General features: G+C 46.2%; 1 protein-coding gene across 1 annotated transcript in view; it reads right to left on the reverse strand.

Moving 5' to 3' along the window:
- LOC135239614 (multiple epidermal growth factor-like domains protein 9) overlaps window positions 1–20,726 on the reverse strand; it is a 49,852-nt gene that overhangs the window by 20,992 nt on the left and 8,134 nt on the right. Inside the window, exon 2 of the mRNA XM_064308413.1 lies at window positions 7,815–8,013. Within this exon, the coding sequence (XP_064164483.1) occupies window positions 7,815–8,013 (199 nt within the window). The remainder of the gene's footprint in view (window positions 1–7,814; window positions 8,014–20,726) is intronic.

Genomic DNA, 20,726 nt, shown 5'->3' on the forward strand with positions numbered 1-20,726 from the left:
GTGTCTGTGTACGTGTGTTTGTAAAGCAGTGTGCATATCTGTGTTCAGCAGTGTGTTGTTGTATACAGTAGCACGTAGTCGAGTTGTGTGTCTATGAGCGTACAGCAGTCCATGGTTGTGTAAGACTAGTGTGTGTATGTTTGTGAGTACTGTTGGGTGTGTATATGTGTGTGCTCAGGAGTGTGATGGGTAATCTCCATTCAAGCCATGGAAAGAGTGCAGGGCTCAGTGCTACTGAACACACACACATCTCACTGAAAGGTCTATGGCTGCACTTCCCTCTTCTGTGTTCAGTATTCAGTGCCAAATGAAAATGAAACATTCCCTCTGTCTCTAAGCGCTCGCCTCAGTTCTGAGGAAAGGCCTCTTTGATCCAGGGACACCAGAGACACACGGACAGGAACCTGCAAGACGTCCCAGGGCAGGCGAGACGGTTTGCTTACTTCATCCGACCCCCCCACCCCCCCCCACCCCAAAACGGCCAATCACGCGGCCGTACCGCTGACTCTGCCCGCCGCACGCAGTTGCTCAGCGATGCCGTTCCCGTAAAGAGGCTTAACGGTCCGTGCTCTGACAGCTGCGAATAAAACACACGGCCTTGGAGCTCGTTAGCTGACAAATGTTTAGCGGAAGTAAGCAAAAAAACAAACTTTACTCGTAGCAATTTACTAAGATCACATGCGTTTGTGTAGTAGGGCCTGCAGGGCTTGATGATGTGCAGAACGTGCTGCTGTGTAGACAGATGTTTACCGAAACATTTCTGGGTTAAATGCTAGAGGGTATGGCTACTAAGGGTGTTCCCCTTCCTTCGAATCTTCATCTTATTTTGAGTTGGATATGCCAAATTTGGGGTTGATAACAGTCATCACACCCTAACACAAAAGAACACCATGTGCTGCCCTGCCCTCTCTCTTTCTCCCTCTTCCCCCTCTCTCTCTCTCTCCCTCCCTCTTCCCCCCTCTCTCTTTCTCTCTCTCTCTCTCTCCCTAGCTCTCTCTCTCCTCTCCCTCCCCCTCCCTCTCCCCCCCTCCCCTCTCTCTCTCCCTCTCTCTCTCTCTCTCTCGCTCTCAGATACATTCTGAGACTCAGTGTGTATTCCCCTGGTGTTCATTCACAGATGCGGTCCTCCACACCACTGCAGCCACCCCCTTCCCACACCTCCCCATTCCGATGATGTCTCCTGCCCTCATTTCCTCTCCCACTTCTCACCTTATAGCTTCAGCAGGGTGCCTGGCGACCGTTGCTTAGCAACCCACCTGCATTTACGAGATGCTTATTTTTATTCATTCTTCCCCACACCTCACCTTAGTCCAGAGGGACCCTTTTGCCGTGGTGGGGTGGCAGGAGGGATAGGGAAGGTACAGGAAAAACGGACATTCACCTTTTCCCTCTCTTCCCCATATCCCACAGTTGAGCTTCTGCCCATTTGTGCATCCTTGCTTTAAGGAAGAGCGTTTGGGGCGAGCGTGTGGTTGCCAGGGTGTATCAGCCTCAACAGACTCCTGCTGTGTGGGGAATCGGGCAGGGGACTGACAAACCGAGACAGGCTGTGTGCTCATTGTGCATTCAGTTACGTAAGGACTCAGTTTGCATATATTCTGCATTCTGACTGACAAGGTCGCTAACTCTGGTGTGTGTGTGTGCGTGTGTGTGGTGTACGCCAGTGCTTTCCTCTATGAGCACACACACGCACATGCATGCACACACACGCGCACACACACACACACTTGCAACACACACACACACACACCATACACATACACACACACCACACACACATACGCACACACACCATACACACATTTAAGCTCAAGATGACACCTCTCCCCACCTCCCAGCTAGCCCCTGCTGCAGATGTGGGACTGCTGTCAGAGACAAACAGATGTGTTTGTCACACATCGATTTTCGCTATACCCATCCCCCAATCCTACTCCACCCCCCACCCCCGCACCCTATTCTGCGTTTCCAGGTCAGTAGCATGATCCTGGGATAAAATATGGAAAACCGGGCCAGAGTTAATAAATGGCATGGTTCGGCAGAGAAATGTACAGTGGAGAGCGTGCATGATATATGGTGGGGTGGGGGAGGGGGGTTTGGGGGTGAGGCGTGCTCTCTGTTCACATTTAGACAGTCACCGTCTGTATTACAGTCACACCCTGTCTTTATATTAATTTCTGACACTGTTAAATGTTATAAAAAATGGTGAGTGGCAGCTGCAATGGGATAACATTAACTTTTACAATGAGAAAATAAGTTAAATTGTACCTTGCAAAAACAATATACAAGAGTACATTCACTAATTATATAATAGAACTGTACACAACATTATCTCACACTTTCTCTCTGTCTGCCTCTTTCTCTCTCTTTGCTCTTTCTCACACAGTGATGTGTGTGTGTGTGTTAGTGTGTGTGTTTGTGTGTGTGTGTGTGTGTCGCGAGTGCTGCTGCTTCGCACCCTAGGGCGCTGTTTTAACACTCTGTTGTAACTTCCAGAATTCATGTACCACAGATGCTTTGTGCATGTGATTGTGTGCTCTTATGTGTGTGTGTGTGTGTGTGTATGTGTGCATGTGTGCATGTGCGTGTGTGTATGTGTGTGTCTGTGTGTGTTTGGGTGTGTGTGTGTGCGTGTAGATAACTGATAAAAGCTACATATTAGCAGCCCCCTCCACTCCTCCCCAGCCCAGACAATGCCCCCACACTGGCATGTAAGACTGTGTGGGGGACTCTGGCTGTCTAATGGAGGCTATTTTGGGTCTTCATGCAGAAACAGACAAGGTCAAACGCAGGATCGTGTGCTGAAACACACACTCAGGAAGGCCAAATATAAACAGCATGAAAAGACAGCCGCGGTGTCGTCTACACTGCCCCAGTGAGCATTCTGACACAAAATGGCTGCCGCGCATCTTTTACAACACATTAGGGGTATGGATGCGGTGAAGTCTCCCCCTTTTGCTTTCAAATCCTGAAAGTCACTATATAAATGTGACCAATCATTATGTGATTGAAAAACATTGATCAAGTAATTTCCTTGGGAAAACTGGCGCACTTTCATTAAAATAATCAATGTGAATTAGCCAGGCCCTAATCCCCTTCACCGTACCAAATCACGCCGATGAGCTGAAATCCTCACAGGAGGAGAAAATCTCTTTCAAAAATGAGATAAATTTTCAGCCGGTTGCCACTGACAGCTTCCTCAAGAAAAAAAAAAAGGTGTCGCAATTCAACAGTTGAGGTACCTCAGGGGATTTTTACATTCAAATTCCCCCTTACGTAATTTTTATTTATTTTTTTGCAACTGTCAACTAAATTTGGAGGAATGCTTCCTTAATTGTACCAAAATAATTAAAGGAAATACTTAACATGAATAATGTAGTTCACTTATTGTGAACTACTCGAGCATGGGTATTTGTGGTGCTTCCACAGCAACATGGCTGAAAATTGAATGCAATATTAGTAGATAACAGTGAGTAAATGGCCTCCTTCTGTGCTGCTGGCATACAGGCCTTTCCCTACAGGGGCCCTTACCCTAATCCCTCTGTCCTGCCATTTCATTCATTCCAACACCCACTGTCCAGTCACAGTCCACCATTCCAGCACTGTCCAGTCACAGTCCACCATTCTGAGACTGACTGTCCAGTCACAGTCCACCATTCTAGCACTGTCCAGTCACAGTCCACCATTCTGAGACTGACTGTCCAGTCACAGTCCACCATTCCAGCACTGAGCAACCCCGACAGGCCCAATCATTGTCCAGCAACCCCGACAGGCCCAATCACTGTCCAGCAACCCAGACAGGCCCAATCATTGTCCAGCATTCCAACGAGGTGAGGTTCAGTTGCAAAGATTCTTCAGTCACAGGCCAGTATTCGATCACTAACAAAACCGGTTGCAGGCCAGTATTTTCTCATTAAAACGGGCCAATCAAAAGCTAGCGTACTCTCCCTTCTCTGCCTTGGTGGGGTCCGTATCCCCTGAAGCAGCTAATTGCCTTTTTTTTGCCTCTGGCCTCACCACACGGGCGAGCTGATAATCGCACCCCATCATTCCTCCATTACAGGAAAAGCCTCCCCTCCTCTGTACCTCAGAACAGCACTGCAACACTGTGACCTTATCAGCACTTAACTCAAATTAACCTCTCTGAGAACAATGAAAGCACACACACACATACATGGACACATATGAACACAGACACATACACACACAGACGCACACACATACGTACATACACTAACAGATGAGCATACATGAACTCACTCTGTGTGTGCCCTCTCTCTTTCTCCCTCTTCCCCCTCTCTCTCTCTCTCTCCCTCTTCTCTCCTCTCTCTCTCTCCCTCCCTCTTCCCCCCTCGCTCTCTCTCTCCCTCTCCTCTCTCTTCTCTCTCCTCTCTCTCTCTCTCTCTCTCTCTCTCTCTCTCTCCTCGTCTCTCTCTCCCTCTCTCTCTCTCTCTCTCTCTCTCTCTCTCTGTCTCTCTCTCTCTGCACCCTGGCCCCTTATTGTTACTCCTTTGACTGGGTTGCATTGTTGTTTACATGCGATCCCTTCATGCGGCAGGATGTTTAAACGACTGAAACAGTTCAGATAAAGCGCGTTGCCCGGACGGAACTGCGACTGTGCCCCCACCTGGGATGTGAACTGGCAGGTTCCGCCACACATGTGACACTGCGCTACCACCCCTGACCCATCTGTTGCTATAGAGATGCCCATCACCTGTGTTCTGTGGTTTGTGATTTGTTGTTTCCACTGTTGGGACATACCCCCTGTTTACATGTTCCAGGAAACCCGCGGGGAGGTACAGAGCTTCTCTAGGGACTACAGAACCAGGGAGGCTGGCTGGTTAGGTGATAGTCTTTATTACTGTATCTCTGAATGCAGGTCCTTGTGAGCAGCTATTTTCTCTCACTCCAAATCAAACTACCTGCAGAACAGGACCTTCTGTGAGTCTGTCATCTGCTTACCAGGCCAAGGCACTCTCAGATTGTTAGAATTACTCACTTCCGGTACAAGCTCATTTTTAGATACACATGTGCGTACGCATGACCGCACACACACGGACAGCAGACCCAAACGTGCGAACGCACACGCCAACACCACAACAGCATTTTCAGTCCTGCTTGTTAAAGAAGTTAAAGAAGCTGAAGTCCCTTAGCTGCAGAATCTGGTAACCCCCTAACATTCTCTTACACAGACAGGGGAATTCAGCAATGTGGCAACCCCCATACAGTAAGCAGCTCTTTACAGCGATGAAGATGCCATGACTACATGTTATCCTTGTAAACCTTAACACTGTCTGGGCTTACGTACAGTACGTGGCTGAACGTAAGGAAAACATTTACATCTTTTAATTGAGGGTTTTGATGGAAAGTTTCCTTTCTCTTTTAATATTCATGCAAACGACTGCTGCTGTACCCTTGAGCTAGGCACTCAACCCGAATTTCTTCAGTAAATGTCCAGCTCTTTCAGAACAGACCAGCCCAACTCTAATGCACACTGTGAGACTCATTATCTGTTTTGCCATTAGAGCACCAATCCAGCTGTGCACAAAACACTGACGTGTAAACTAAAGCTGCCAAATACGGTTGGTGCCAATACAACACGTGCTGTAACCAATAGAACATGACCAAAATAAAGTTTCAAGTGAAATAACAATCTAGAAAAAGACAAAAGGGCTGTGTTACCAGCCCATTTGTATCTGAAAATAGAAATGGTCAGTTTATATGACAGATATTGAGAACTGAATGCACTTGTCATTTTAGTAACAAGTGAGTATCTTCTAGACCCTCATAAAGACTGTTGAGCTTGTTCTGCCAAGCACTGGCCAAATAATAAATGATTTTCTGCATTAATGACTGAGCGAGGGCAGGAACAAACATGACATAGGGACAGACACACACACAGGCACACGCGCGCACACGCACACACACACAGGCACGTGCGCGCACACACACACACACACAGACAGACCCTTTTTTCTGCCCTCCCCTCCTCTAAGGAACACTCTGTGCCTCCTGGCTCAGAGCAGGTCACTGCATGTTGTGACTTAACGCACTGTGGGATAATACCCATGATTCACCTGCATTGGACCAGACAAAGGAGCACATTCCGGAGGAGAACTTTCCAAAATTTGGAGGAATACGTTTCAGACGGTAACAGGGTGCACAGATTACATACTTCAGATGGTCAGGTTCAGTGGTCATTTTAACCAAAATATCAATTTTCTGTTTCATTCGCTCTCTCATCTCTTTCTCTCGAGTTCTGTCTCCTCCTCCTGCTCCTTTCTCTATCTGCATCGCTTCCTTTTAATCTCTTGATCTTTTTCCACATCAATTAAATTCCCACAAAATTGGCTCTTTATATCTGGCAATCTAATCATCCCCCCATACATCTGATTGGCCACAGAGCCCTTGCAATCCCTACCAGCTTTCATTGCCCAGGTCTTCACTGCAAATGAGAAATTAGTTCTCAGCCAACTCATAAGGTAAAATAAAGGTGAGAATTACAAATAAAAAAAACACACCTAACACGTCCAACAGGACTAACAGTGTCTTCCTGTCTCCCAGCCCCACACCCAATCGCAGTGACATCACCCAATTCCGGGGCTGACAGGTAAGGCCCTGGTAAAAAGGTGTGAGCACTTCCCGCAGGTGAAGGACAGCCTACTGACATTTAATGAGTTCCTGCACGGTGCTGTCGGATTAACGTAATTTAGGAGGACCGTGGTATTGTGTTCGGTCAAATGGGCGCAGTCCTAAAGTGCACCAGGAGGGGGCGTGCAGCGATTTGCCCACCTGAGACCCTGCCTGACTGCGGGAGACATGCTCCAGCCTGCCAAGAAACGAGAAGCATTCCAGTGCTGCAATGGTAAGCATTGGAATCTGTTCTCTGCTATTGCACAGAAATGCTTCCCAGTGGCTAGCATGATGTATCATTTTTGGGGACACCAATAGCAGCAGTGGTGGCAAATACCAGCATGTATACTGCTACTGCTGAATGACTGAAGCTAAGCAAGTGTGCGCTTGGTTAGTACTTGGATAGGAGACCGCTTGGGAAAACTAAGTTGTGTGCTGGAACTGGTGTTGGTGGGCCTGTCAGGGGCAATTGTTCCTCAAGTAGAAAAAAACCTGCAGTGCTATGGTGGGGACACTGTGCTGTAGGAGATGCTGTCCTTTGGATAAGACTTTAAGCTGAGGTCCTGACTCATGGCAGTCTTTAAAGATCCCATGTCACCTATTGCAAAGAGTAGGGGAGCGTCCTGGCCAAATTTGCCATCTAATCATCTCCCAGTTTAACTGGAAAAATTAATGTTTTTTAAATCTAAATCATTATCTCCCTCTCTACCTCAGCTGATGTGTGGTGAACATTCTGGCACAAAATGGTTGCCAGGTGGGTGTTATTTCTCGAAGTCAGCGTTCTAGAGCTCCACTACTTTCAATTACGAATAGTCATTGTGATATCAGCAGTAGAATGTTCAGTTAAGAACATTCCAATCGCATATTTGTGATCTCACACATTAAAGGGTTGACAATAGACAATAGACAACGTTCAAATCGTAAGAGAATGTTCCGCCTAATGAGTAAGCTTTTTCCTTCTAAATGAGATGCAGTGCATGCATCTTGTAATTAGAAAAAACACAGTAACACTGAAAATTGGCTTTAGCGAAACAGGCTAAAAGCCAGTAGAAAGGCAGTTGTCCAGTGTCACAACGGCTGAATGGAACTTCACGGCAGCGAGCGGAACTGGGCGAGGGGAACCTTTCGAGGGGCCTTCCTACGCCCAGCTGCGAGCAGAAGCACGGGCGGGGGGCGGCTCGTACCTGTTGCAGCGGACGTCAACGGCGCCGAAGGAGTCGCAGCCGCAGGGCTGGCAGCCGGTGGAGCCGTTGGTGAAGTGGTCCTCCTCGCAGTCCTCACACTGCAGCCCCATGTAGCCCTGCAGGCAGGAGCACTGGCCCGTCTCCCCATCGCAGTCCTCCGGATCCAGAACACCCTCACTGCTGCAGTTACACAGCAGGGCTGGAGAGAAACACACACATGCACACATACGAGCACACACACACACACGCACACACACACAAAGTCAGATTATATGCACACACAGGCAGAAATAACACAGACATACTCTCATGTGTACATAGAAGAAGAAGACAGCGATATTGGGAAGGTGTCCGTGTGCTTCTTCTTCCAACGCCGCCAATCCCCAATCAGAACTACTAACGACCCTACCCCAGTGGTTTGCAATCGCAACCCCCCCACCCCCCCGCCCCACAGTCTGCACAGCAACAACCCGCCTGGTCCACAATGAGAAATACTACCCCTCCCCCACCCCAGTCCACGAGGCTTAGGGCCCCTGGGATGACAGCCACGAAAAGAAAACTGGGAGGGGCCCAAACAGAATTGTGCTTAGAGACCTATGGTTGGTTCAACTCCGCGAATCTGCGCCACAAGTATCAACCCAGAATTCCCCATAAATGCTCAGCTGGTTTCAGATCTGGTGTCTGAGAAGGCAATGACATACGGATAAGGTTGGTATCATGCTCCTGAAACCACGAGGTGACCACGAGGTGACATCAACCTTGCCTTCTGAATGTATGAATGTGCCCAAACCATGAGAGGGAAATGCATCCCATTCCATTAGAGAACCCCTAAAAACAACCGTTTACCGCTGGAACACTGTTGTGTATAATTGTGTAAACCCCGTACGCAGTGATGTTTACACTGAGGGGATCCGGCGATGTATTTTATCAAGGAAATGGGTTGAGTTTTTAGTTAACAGTGCGGAGGATATTTCCCTGTACTGCAGTCAAACCGACAGCGACAGAGCCAAACAGCGTGTTTTTATTCTATTACTGCAAACGGTTCTCCCACCTCAGAGGAGCATAAAAACCTGTCTTAATTACAAAAGTAAACCGCCACGCTTAACTTGGCAGCAGCGCGTCTGCGCATCCCGTCATTCCGGTCCCTTAACGGCCCTCTTTAAATATTTAAAAGGACCGTGTTTGGAAAGCACTCCGGGAGAACAAAGGCCCGTGTTTGCTCGTCATCTCTTTCCGCCGTTGGGCCCACAGAACGGTGACCTTGGGCGCCGACGTCGCGGCTTCGCTTCCCTTTCCTGGGCTTTCTTGGCGGGAGCTCATTTCGCTCGGTCAGACGCCGGCGAACGGCTCCAGCCGGGGAGAGGAATCACATTAGCGCGCCGCGAGCCAAGAGGCAATTTCACAGACAAGCTCGGAGACACAAAGTTTTCCCTCCATCTCAATTGTAATTCAGTTGTCCAAAAAATAAGAATAAATAATTAAGTAGGGGAGACTAGGGCGGGTTGGCTGCAGTGGCTGGGTATCACAGCGCCTTTTAAAGCCACACTAAGGGGTGCTGTAACACAATGTTCATATCAAACGTGTGCCCTCTTGCTCTGAGCATCTCTATGCAGTCACTCCAATGAGCATTGAGGGGGCTCAAAACTTTGAGGTAAGGATGATTTTTGTATTCTTCGTAGGTCGAATAGTCATCTTTGTGGGATTGCGTTTACATAATTAGATTAGCAGCTAGCTTCCCTTCCACAGGAAAACACCTTACACTCTACTCTGGCTGTTTCTGTCATGTAAAACGTTTTAGCGACAACGGACAACCTGACTCCTAAAGGGGCTGGTGAAACCAGCGGGAATGCGCCGACGGAACAGCGTGAGAAGGAGCCAAGACACTTAGCCTATACGGTTACGGTACGGTTACGGTTATGGTTACGGTTACGGTTACGTTACATTCAATTGGCACACGCTTTTATCCAAAGCCGCGTACAATAAGCGCATACCGAAGGTCACTGGAACAACTACAAAACACAGGTCTCATAAGGTGCAATACTCATTATGTAACAGTTATTCATAGCAATGAATACATTCAGTCCAGTTCACACAGTATGTAAGCGTAGGCTGGGTCAGAGAGAGTAATGTTAAGTCAAACTAGGAGGTATGTCAACAAGCCACAACATCAAGATAGCGATACTAGTGCGACACATAAGAGCTGGATGGAGGTAGATGTAAATATGGAACACGTTGTCCTGCCAGCATAGCTGCGGTAGAGCTGACATCATCATCGCACAATCTGCAGGAACCGCTCCTCACGTCCAGACCAGACGAGCGCTCGGGCGTCTGGGCCGAAGGGCGCTTCATCAGCGCTGGAAGTACGTTAAAAAAAGACCCAGAAGGCGCTGTGCTGAGAATTCTGATTTAGTCAGCCCCCGTGTCCTTACTTCACACAGCAGAACACCACTGCAGTCCCCACTCCCTCCCACACACACACACACACGCTTTCTTTCTCTCTCACACACACACTGTACACATCACATCTGTACAGTCCAGACATCCAGCACGAAATCAACTCTACCAGAGTGCATTTTACTCATGTATTCATATAAACGGTGTTACGATTAAATTAATTCAGTTAAATTCTACTGCTTTGTTGCCTTGACTACACATAAATGTAGCAATGCCAAAGTATGCATTCACATAAAATGTTATTCAGCAATAACAATAAAATAATACATAAATACATAATACTATTTATAGACGCTTTCAAGTAATTATTTCATAATACCTGAGATTAATGAATAATAATAATGATTCTCATCTGTCAGCACCACTAGGTCACAGCCCTCTCCGTATTATCCAGGAAAATAGGGCAGGAATGGATAAATTTAGCAGCAGGGAACAGCCCATATCTTTCACGCCGGCCTGGCATGGGGACTCATCAGCGAGGGGGCGCTCCAGCTTGGATTGAATTTTTACCCCCCCTCACCTGAGCAAGCCGAATCCGGACTGCAGAGCATGGATGGCACCACGCTGCTGGACCTCATCGGGTCAACCAGAGAGGTGAAGCAGCATAGGGGTCAAAGGTCAGAGCAGTGTTCGGCGGGGGGGGAGGGGAGGTGTTATTGGGGGTGTGGTCAGGGTGGTGCTGAGGGACATGGCTTGGTACAAGTGACAGGGGACTCAGTTAGTTTGTCCCATTGTGTGGATTTCTGTAGGGTGGAAATACCCCAAGAATACCAGACAGGAAACCACAGGTGCATTTAGGGTAAAAAAAAACAAAACAACATATCATTTCACTTTCCAAACAGCTTTTCCAAAATATGAAAGCAAAAGTAGATGTTTGCGATAAATAATCGAAATAATCTAGCAAACTAATTCATGAAAATGGCAGAATTTTGACAAAATTTTGATGCTGTATCACAAATTGTTGACGTCTGTTTTGTGTTACGTGCCAGGTTTTTGTTCTCTCCCGGTCTCATTATCCCGTCTGCTACAGGTCACTCCGCAATTGGTGAGGCAGAGGAAGAGTGCGTTGTTTTCCCCCCAATCCTCTTCTGCGGACCTGCCTGGCGGCCAATGAGGAGCCGACCCACACCTATATATAGCTAATATTGTCAGTTACCCGAGAGTGAGTTGGATTTGAATTTTAGTTCACTTCCGTATTGACTCTGTGCTATTTTGACTTCGTGCTATTTTTGACTTCTGTGTATCGACCGTAAATTTCTGAATAGACTTCGAGTTTGGGTTTGCGTCTCTGGTTTGGTCGCTGGTTTTGTGTTGGGTTAGGAGTGGGATTTAGGTAGGTGTTTTTTCTTATAACTGTCACTCTTAGTTTCACTGTTTTTGTTCAGTTTAGAATAGTCAGTATAGTTAGTTAGGTTCGGAAGATTTTCGGGTTTCAGTTAGTTCCTTTCATTTCTAGAATTGTTAGTAGCTTATATTTTTGTTTTGGTTATTTTCTTTTGTTTGGTACCGCCCAGTGTTTCCCCTCCTGTTTGTTTGTTGTATATTAAAATAATTGTGTAAATAAAATTAATCATTAATGATCATTCATTTTGTTACTACCCTGTACCCCTAGACCATCTTGGGGACGTAACATTTGTAAGCCACTGCATAGCTGCAGATTGTTGAGGACGTGTGGTGGCATGGCAATGTTTTAATACCATGTCAATGCCCCTTCAAGAAATGCCTTTTGGTTTCAACAAACATTGTTATGTAATTACCCAAATGTAAATACCATAACTATTATTTAGCATTGAAAAATAGTTTCAAGATAAACAGGTTTGACCATTGGAAAGTCCCTACCCCGCCCTTTCTGAAGAACGCCGCATTTTGTGGGAGAATTTAATCATTTAACTAGCTTTAAATAAAGAAAGGGGAATTCACAGTCCAAGGCAGCCCTGGGGGGCTGTGTGGACATATTTTAATCAGTACCACCTGAACTAAGGAATTCAGACAGATTTGGCCGAGCACTTCCGACAGGCCTTGCTGCGACCGGTACAGCGTGTCTGTGACCCAGGTACTGGTATAATAATAGATTCCATTTTGATGAAATTTCTTTAAGGGGTGTGACTACTTACAGGACAATACTGTGGCAATGGATGTTCTTTACTGTAATACAGCACTGGAAACTCCTATTGACCGACCAGAACCTCCTGTCATTAAGAAGCAGAGATGACTGGGGTGTACATAATCTGTGATCTAACCAGAATGTGCTGAGATGAATTCATTTTCAATGCCTACACCTTTTGTTTGGCAAATAATTCAGGACCAAACTCACTTATTAAAAGAGAGGCAGCTTAAATGCTGATGGATTTGCTGTGAAAGCAGACACCAGCCCCATGTGATTGACAGGCCTTCTCCCAACACTGCCGCAACAACAGAGCCGTAAGAGGGACACACAGCCCCTCACATACATCGCCAAGTGAGGGTTTTTTTGGGAGGGGGCTGACAGCTGTTGATGCTTTGGTTGAGCGGACCTTTGTTGGAGTGTGAGTAACCGCAGCGGACTCCTCACCTGGCACTCGAGGCTCGGCAGGTGCGAGAACGCTCCACGTTAGCATCTCATAGAGAGCTGGAAGAGAGATGGCCGACTGGTAAACAAAGACGACGTTGGGTACTTACATCCAAAATTTATCGCACGCACGTGCACACATGCATGCACACGCACACACACGCATATACACACGCACGCACACACACACACACACACACACACACACACACACACACCAGCCATCCGCATCTTTTCAGCTTGGCTGGAGATGACAATGACCACCTCCACTGTGTTCCAGAATCCTCCTCTCATTTCCCAACATGCTCCTATTCACAGGTCAAAGGTCAGCTCATAGGTCTGGCTGGGGTCACCTGATGCAAAGGATTTCCCCAGAGGGCAAACAGACAGATCTGGACAGGCACCAGGCAGGGCGGGACTCACCTGAATAAGATGCAATTGGGGGAGGGGGGTGCAAACGGCCAAGCACCCATCTTGGGGGTGTCTGGTAAAGTTCCATGCTTACACCAGCCTGTTTACAATACAACCCTGTCTGTGCCATGCAGCAGGTAAATGGAAGCTGGAAAGTGGGCCTGTTTTTTGGTCCCTGTCATTGTTAGACGGCTGGCCGTGGTGGACCCCAGCGTTCTGTAAAAGCATGAGTAGTTCGCTGCAGTGCTAGCATCTGTGTGCCTGGGGCGTGCTGTCCTGGCAACCCGCTGTGCTGTCACCAGACATAACTCCCAAACTGACATTCCCCTGCTCTATAGAGACCCTTACTGCTGACTGAGTCAGCCTCCCCTACAGCTCACACACACACACACACACACACACAGAGGCACACACACACACAAACCTTACTGCACAGTGCATATATACACACACTTACTGTGCACACATCCTGTAGCTTACGCCTAGAGCACCATACACGATTTTAGCCAGGATCTTTTAGTCGCAGACTCATTTTTAAGGTCTCAGCAATAATCCCCAGTCTTTGCTTGATGGGTGCATGCACTCATGACCAACAGCCTTCTAATGTGACATGGTCAGAGACTCACCCAACCCAGTTGTAAGCTCGTCCGCGATTCTTGCGAGAATATCAAACTGGTTCGATTTTATCTTAAGTCTTTAGGCATGGTTTGTGTAGTATGTGATACACAAACGCTTGCATTTCCATGTGGGACCGTCAACAGCCAATGAACTTTCGGCAGCTTCACAACCACTTCAAAAGACAGTAGAGAAATAGTGATAGACTGATGATAGTCTTCTATTCTACACTATAGAATTGGCACTTAACTACCCAAAGTAAGCTAGAATATAAGACCCAGTTCTACACCAAGTAAACGATAGATAGCAATAACCCACAGGGAATTTACTCACAGTAAAATTACTACTTGTATAGGGGAGAAGAGGGTTGAGCCAGAGATTCTGACAGCCAAAAGGGCACTTTCGCTGTCTCAGGGCAGGGGGCATTACACATAGGTTTGGGGGGAGAATGGGACACGTCACCCCCAATATTTTCATATTAATATTTGCTAGACCAGCTAATATGCTTGTGAGACTTTACGTTTGACCACAAGAGTAAATGGTCCAGCAGTGTGTCTATCCCCAATGTTGAAATGCCACCTACAGGCACAGGCTTCAGAATATGATGGTGTCTACCTGTGCGCATGTCTGGATGACAAAATACCTTACCGTCACTCAGTGATCGGAAGGTGTTATGAAGAGCATGCAAATGTTCTCAGCACTCCCTCTCTGCAAGATTTGACATGTCCCGTTCCGCTGAGTCATTATCACCAGCAGCTTCGTCACAGTCAACGTGATGGTTACGTTTATTGCCGAAGGCAGCGATAAACCAAACAGAGTTTGACAGGAAATCGAACGGAACGTCGCAGCCATTGATAGTGCGCTGAAAGCTAGTTGCAGGACAGTGAGAAGAACAGCCGTCTGAAAGCCGACTACTTCGCTTGATATGGAACCAGAAAAAACGACCCGGGGAAAACTAGCACGGACCTGGAGACGGCGCTAAAAACGAGCGGCTTGCGGTTGAAAGGCAGCCGGAAAATGAAACCGCAGACTCCCAGCCAATGCGCCCGGCTATTGATCACGAGCCCAGCGCGCACGCGCTGCTCCACTCAATACGGCACAGCCCCCCGACTCCCCACAATGAGCGCAGCAACCGAAGCGACTCCGGAGAGCCACAAATCAAAACCGAAAGTCAAATAGATTGCCTTCAACTTTTAATTTCACCTGTAGGGAGACACCGCTAGCCCTTAATTTATCGGTTGGCTTTTAAACCCCGTACTGAAAAAGCAAGCCCAGCGCCTGTAAATCAAAGTTTAACGTGCACCTGCATGACCATATAATCCAAGCCTTCTCACAAAGTGCCCTACTGCTATACAGTATTATCCTCTTACTCTATAAGAAATAGAGGGCTATTCATAAAAAGGGCTGTAATTCCTGCATGGATCAGCCAATATGGATGTAAATATCCTCAAATTAAAGCTGACAGTCTGCACTTCGTATTAATAGTTTTATTTCAAATCCAATGTTTTGGAGTACACAGCCAAAACAGAAATTGTGTCACTGTCCCAATACGTTTGTATTTAACAGTAAATATAAATATACATATACGTATACATACATAAGAGCCCAGTGACCAGCATGCGAGCTGTGTATGTATGTTTTCGACATCGTGCGGACGCCTTTGTCTCGTCGTGCTTTGGGACTGCAGTAAGTATTCTCCGCTCTCCCCCCCCCCCACTCCCTGCCCACGTCCCATTCTCAGCCAGCCCGTCCACCCGGCATGCTGCCAGTCCAATTCTGTGGGATTAATAATTGCCTGAACATGGCAGAGCCCCAGAACGAACCACACACCCCAACCCTCCCAAGAGGGGCAGTGAGACACCAGCAGGTGTCGAGAAGTTAGGGTAAGCAGGGTGTGCACCACCTTCCTACTGAAAACACAGTAAAATTATTAAATTGAACATAATTGTTCATTGAGCTCTATGTTCAAAATGCCTTTTTGTGCACAGTGGTGCAAAGGTTATTTGGGGTGGTCAGAAAATATCAGAAATAAGCAGTAAGTCACTGAGACACTGAGCTGTGGCACAGGCTTTTGTGGTGGTTGGTTTGTGGTCACGCTGGGGTTACCTGTGTGGTGCCACACTACCTGTCGGCCACACCTTCTACCCTGTACCCCCACCACTGCCCCTGTTAGCTCTGCCCTAATGAGTGAGAGAACGACAGGGACACCACTCATTACATCACTTCCTCCTTTGAACGGTCGTCCTACTGCTATTCCCGACTGCTGAATCTGTCAGGTGTTTAGCATGAGTAATGCACTTAACCGCACTAATCTGCACTCAGGACACTCATCTTTTCCAAAGCCAGTGTAGTATTATTTTTATAACATCATTGTTATGTAATCTGAAAGCCATCCTGACAACAGAAGAAAGGCCAGAAACTGGGAAAGGCTCACAAGAAGGGTACATGGGTTGAAAAGTAATTTCATTATATTTTCCAGTGAACGAGACTCTGCCTGAAGCCAAGAAAATGACCTTTGACTTCTGGTGTGACCTCAGATGCGGAGGCTGTTCCATCAGATGAAAGTGGGCTTGACTGAGCCTTGCCGAGGCTAGAGGGGAGGGGCCAGGGGACAGATGTCTCCACGGAGATGCTCTTCTGGGGGTCTGTAAGGTACCAGGGGTCAGCTATGCTCACCCTTATGTGGCACGCTAACTGGACCCCCGGGCACGGCTGGCAGTCAGGATTCCACCGCTAACATCTATTTATCTATCACTTATCAGCTGCACAGCCAAACTCTTTGTGTTAAATCCACTATAAAAGTGTTAAACCCGCAGGTTTAAGTTAGCCGAAGCCAGCATCTCACTGATGAAACAGTGAAGTCTGGTATTCTTTTCCCTTAATTTCTACACATGCCGTGGGAATACAGTGTCCTGTCACTCTCACATTTTAATCTCTATTTCTTCCTTTTATTCATCTTTCTCATTCCCTTTTCACCATCTCCAGCTCTTCTCATCCCTAACCCATGTTATTGTGCTCACATTTCCCCATTTTGCTGTCTCTTTACTGAAATACAGGAATTAGCCAAGAACTGTTATAAATGCAGCTGGACCCAAGATTAATCCAATTATGAATTATCAGTATAAAATACATAAACTGGTGAAACACTGGGTTATATGTGTTTAAAGTTTGTGTTTCATATAAAAACCAGTAGATGATCACAAATAAATGTGCTACTTATTGGACACGTGAATAATTCATAAAACAGTGTTCATTTGATGTGAATGCCTAGCCACTGAACAGAAGCAAATTCAACAGATTAGGTAAAATTGCAGTGATTAGGCTAAAATGAACAATACCGTAACCGCAATAAAGCGTATAGGCCTACGCAGGCGGGACTGGCGACGTCCTTTTATATATCATTTTCTGCAACTCCACTATAAAAGGAGACGTTTAATTTCCTCTCGGCACACTTGATTAAAAGCTCAGACCGGGATTTTGATCGTCGCTTAAATGCACATAACTCACTCCGACGCATTTTCTGACTGCAGCCTGGATAACCGTAGTACCCATTAACGAACAGCGAAATGTCCGCAGGTCAGTGTTATTGATGTGACCACCGCCGGGACCGAGAGCGTCTTCAGAGGGAAGATTTACGCCTTTCTGTCGACAATTTATTTTTTTAATTATTACAAAAGTAATGATTTTTTTTGTAGCCTGGCTAAATTAGAGGATATTGAGTCAGCCATTGTCTCAGTTCAAGTTTTAGTGCGAAGGTTGGTACACCCGATGAGAAAGGAGATATAACGTAGGGCACCGAGAAAACGCTGTAAGCCAGATGCACCTTCAGGGCTTTAACAATAAAGCATCAAGAACAAAACGTGCCGGTACGGTCGCAGCAAGAAGCTACAGGTTCAATTACAAAATGTCCCAGTGGGTTATATATATATATGTGTGTGTGTGTGTGTGTGTGTAATATTTAAATACTCCATGCTTACTTACTTCCTTATAATAACTGCATTCATAAACATGCTGTCATACACAGGGCTACACATTACAATGTAAAGTGTCAGCCAACTGATAGCGCCCATGTGATCCTAAATTGATGTATATAAGCTCTGTTGCAGTTGAATTCACACTGAACACACACTGTACTGTAATTACAAAGAGCTAGTGTACTGCAGCCTGTAGTAGGTATTGGCTGAAGGTGTCCAACATTAGACCTAACCATTTGAGATGGAGGTCAGTCACAGAATCGTCATTTTAAGGGGACCTGTGATCTTAAAAGTTAGGAAACCCTTGTTTTAGTTCATTTTTGTTACCCTGCAATGCACATATCACTTCAAGTGAACACACAGTATGTTTTCTAGGCGCCAAATTGTGAACCTGTCTCCATCTGGTAAACTGTCCCAAATGTGCACAGAATATAATAAAAACACTTTAAATTCTTGTTTTTAAAGAAAAGGCTAATGCCTAATCTCACTGTAATCGTAAACACTCCATGAACAGATAAAAACTTATACTGGGCCCAAGACTCTGTTTACATAGACAACAATGGCAACCACAAATGACGTTAAGCAAACACCCCTATCTTTAAATATTTCCCAGGCAACAAAAAAGAATGGTGATTGAACAACTGTGGTAAAGATCGGCCTGTCTTGTCAGTCAGTTGTCTTGTGCTGGTGCTATCAGGGCAGTTATGATATACTTCCCCAAGATTATGGGGCCAAAAACCACTGCTGACCATCACAAACACATTCATTTTTGTGAATGTATATTGAGAATAAACTCAAACAGGTGTGGACAGACCAGGCTCTTTGAACCATAAGCAGCTGTGATATCTTCTACAGTGATTATGTTTTACTCACGTTAACCACAACCATGGTGAGTGACTCGGTGTTTCCCCACTATGTACTGATTTCACTTCTGGACGATCTCTCAGGTCTAAAGAGTTCCTTCATTATTATGACTATTGGAGTTTTTAAAACAAAGATTCTGGAGAAGAATTTTAAGACTATTAATTTAAAGTTGTTTTTCCTATGGGAAAAAACACTAACCACCTTCTACTGCCTTTGTGTCAGGGGTTTCCAGCAATCCATCCACCTCCCCATCTTTACCTCCATTTTATGTTTCATGTTTTATGTTATGCTTTTAATTTGTCTCCTCTCCCCCAGTCACTGACAACCTTGACAGGCATGCAGACATCTTGGCTCAGTGCCAGTGAAGTAGTGCACAGTGCATGCACATTACCCATTAGCACGGGTGGATATTAGAGAAACCGACTTAAGATCAGCACCGTGATCCAGGGGACAGTGCAGCGTGCACTGCCGTGCTTGTCACTTCCTCCTGATTGTTTTTCAGTTGTGGTCGAACAGAATGGGAGAAATGCTGCGGTTAACGCCTCTTCAGCTTACCAGTGGAAACACTTGACATTTAGCACAATACCGTGCATCTCTTCTCTCCACTCTGAACAACACCAGGACGTGCACAAAACATGCCACTTTTCAGGACACATTTCCACAACACAAAAACAATTTCACATGTCAAAAACATGTATCGGTGGGCACGAGTGAATGTATGTTATGCGTGTGCTTTTTTTACTACATGCACATGTCTGTTTAACCATGTGTGCGTGTGCGTGTTCATAGCCCTTTGTTCTCTCAGATGGGACACCTGGTTTAGGTTAGAGGGAATACATCACCTCCATATTCAGGAGTTATGAAAGGAAATGTCTATCATCCACCTGTATAATTCATTCCAGCGGAGAGCATAGATGTACTAGCACATGCCCAAAGAGGCGCACACACGCACGCACACACATTCACACTCACAGGCACTCATGTGTGCACACACTCCATAACTCACACTCATTCACACACACACACACACACTCACATGCAGTCACTTGTTCACACACTCCATAACTCAGCCCGTCCCTCCTTCAGTGGCTCATTAGCTGAGCAGTAGCAGGGATTTCTCCTGAATGGACACTAAAGTGCTACAGCTCGAGGTACAAGGGCAGCCCTTCCCACAACCCCTCTGGCCCATAATGCACATAAACCACCGCACCGCCTGCTAGCCATACGCCTCTATTCACATTCCCATGTTCCCCGGCGCCTGCGAGTAAACGCACGGGTACCAGGCATTCAAGCATAGCTAAGGAAGAAACAGTAAACCATCGCTTAAGTCATTGATGGAAATGTGGCCAACGTGCCAAAGCTTTCTTGCTTTCCCTCGAAACACAAAAAAATAAACAGAAAAACACAGAACTGATCTGTAGGGTCATTTAGGGCCATTTACAGAATATCAGAACATCAGAGATAACTGCCAGTCCCTACCCATAGAAGAGAGATCTTGTAATCTCATCACTTAACGCTTTCTGGGAAAAATATTCTAAAAAAAAGAAAATGTTGAAGACTCCATTGGTGATGATAGTCGTTGCAGTCTCGAAGGTTATTTCTTCTATAGTTCACAAATTCCCCACCCAAAATCTGCACAAACTGGGTCTCCGCCTGGAACCCCGTACAGTACCTGAGGCACCGAGACGTGTCCTGACACGCTCAGACACACCAACAAACGAGTGCACTTAACCTGAACCTGGGCTCATTGTGTAACTAAAATTCTGAGCAAAGTCACCCTCTTTAAGATGGTGGAAACCTTCTTGCTTTAAAGACCCATTCAGGAAAATACCTCTTTCTCATCCCTGTACTCTGTACATTATGGAAATGCAGTCTGATTAATGATCTGATAGTAGAGATTAAAAAGAAGAAAATACTGTCACGGCAACATTGATAGGTAGCAAGTAGTATGTTAACACTGGACTATTATTTTCTTATTTTTCAAGCTGAATTACCTGACTACTTTCTCCTAAAAAACAAAAATAACAACAATGTCCTTTCAAATAC

Source organism: Anguilla rostrata, chromosome 14, assembly GCF_018555375.3.
Source record: "Anguilla rostrata isolate EN2019 chromosome 14, ASM1855537v3, whole genome shotgun sequence".
Lineage (NCBI taxonomy): Eukaryota > Metazoa > Chordata > Actinopteri > Anguilliformes > Anguillidae > Anguilla > Anguilla rostrata.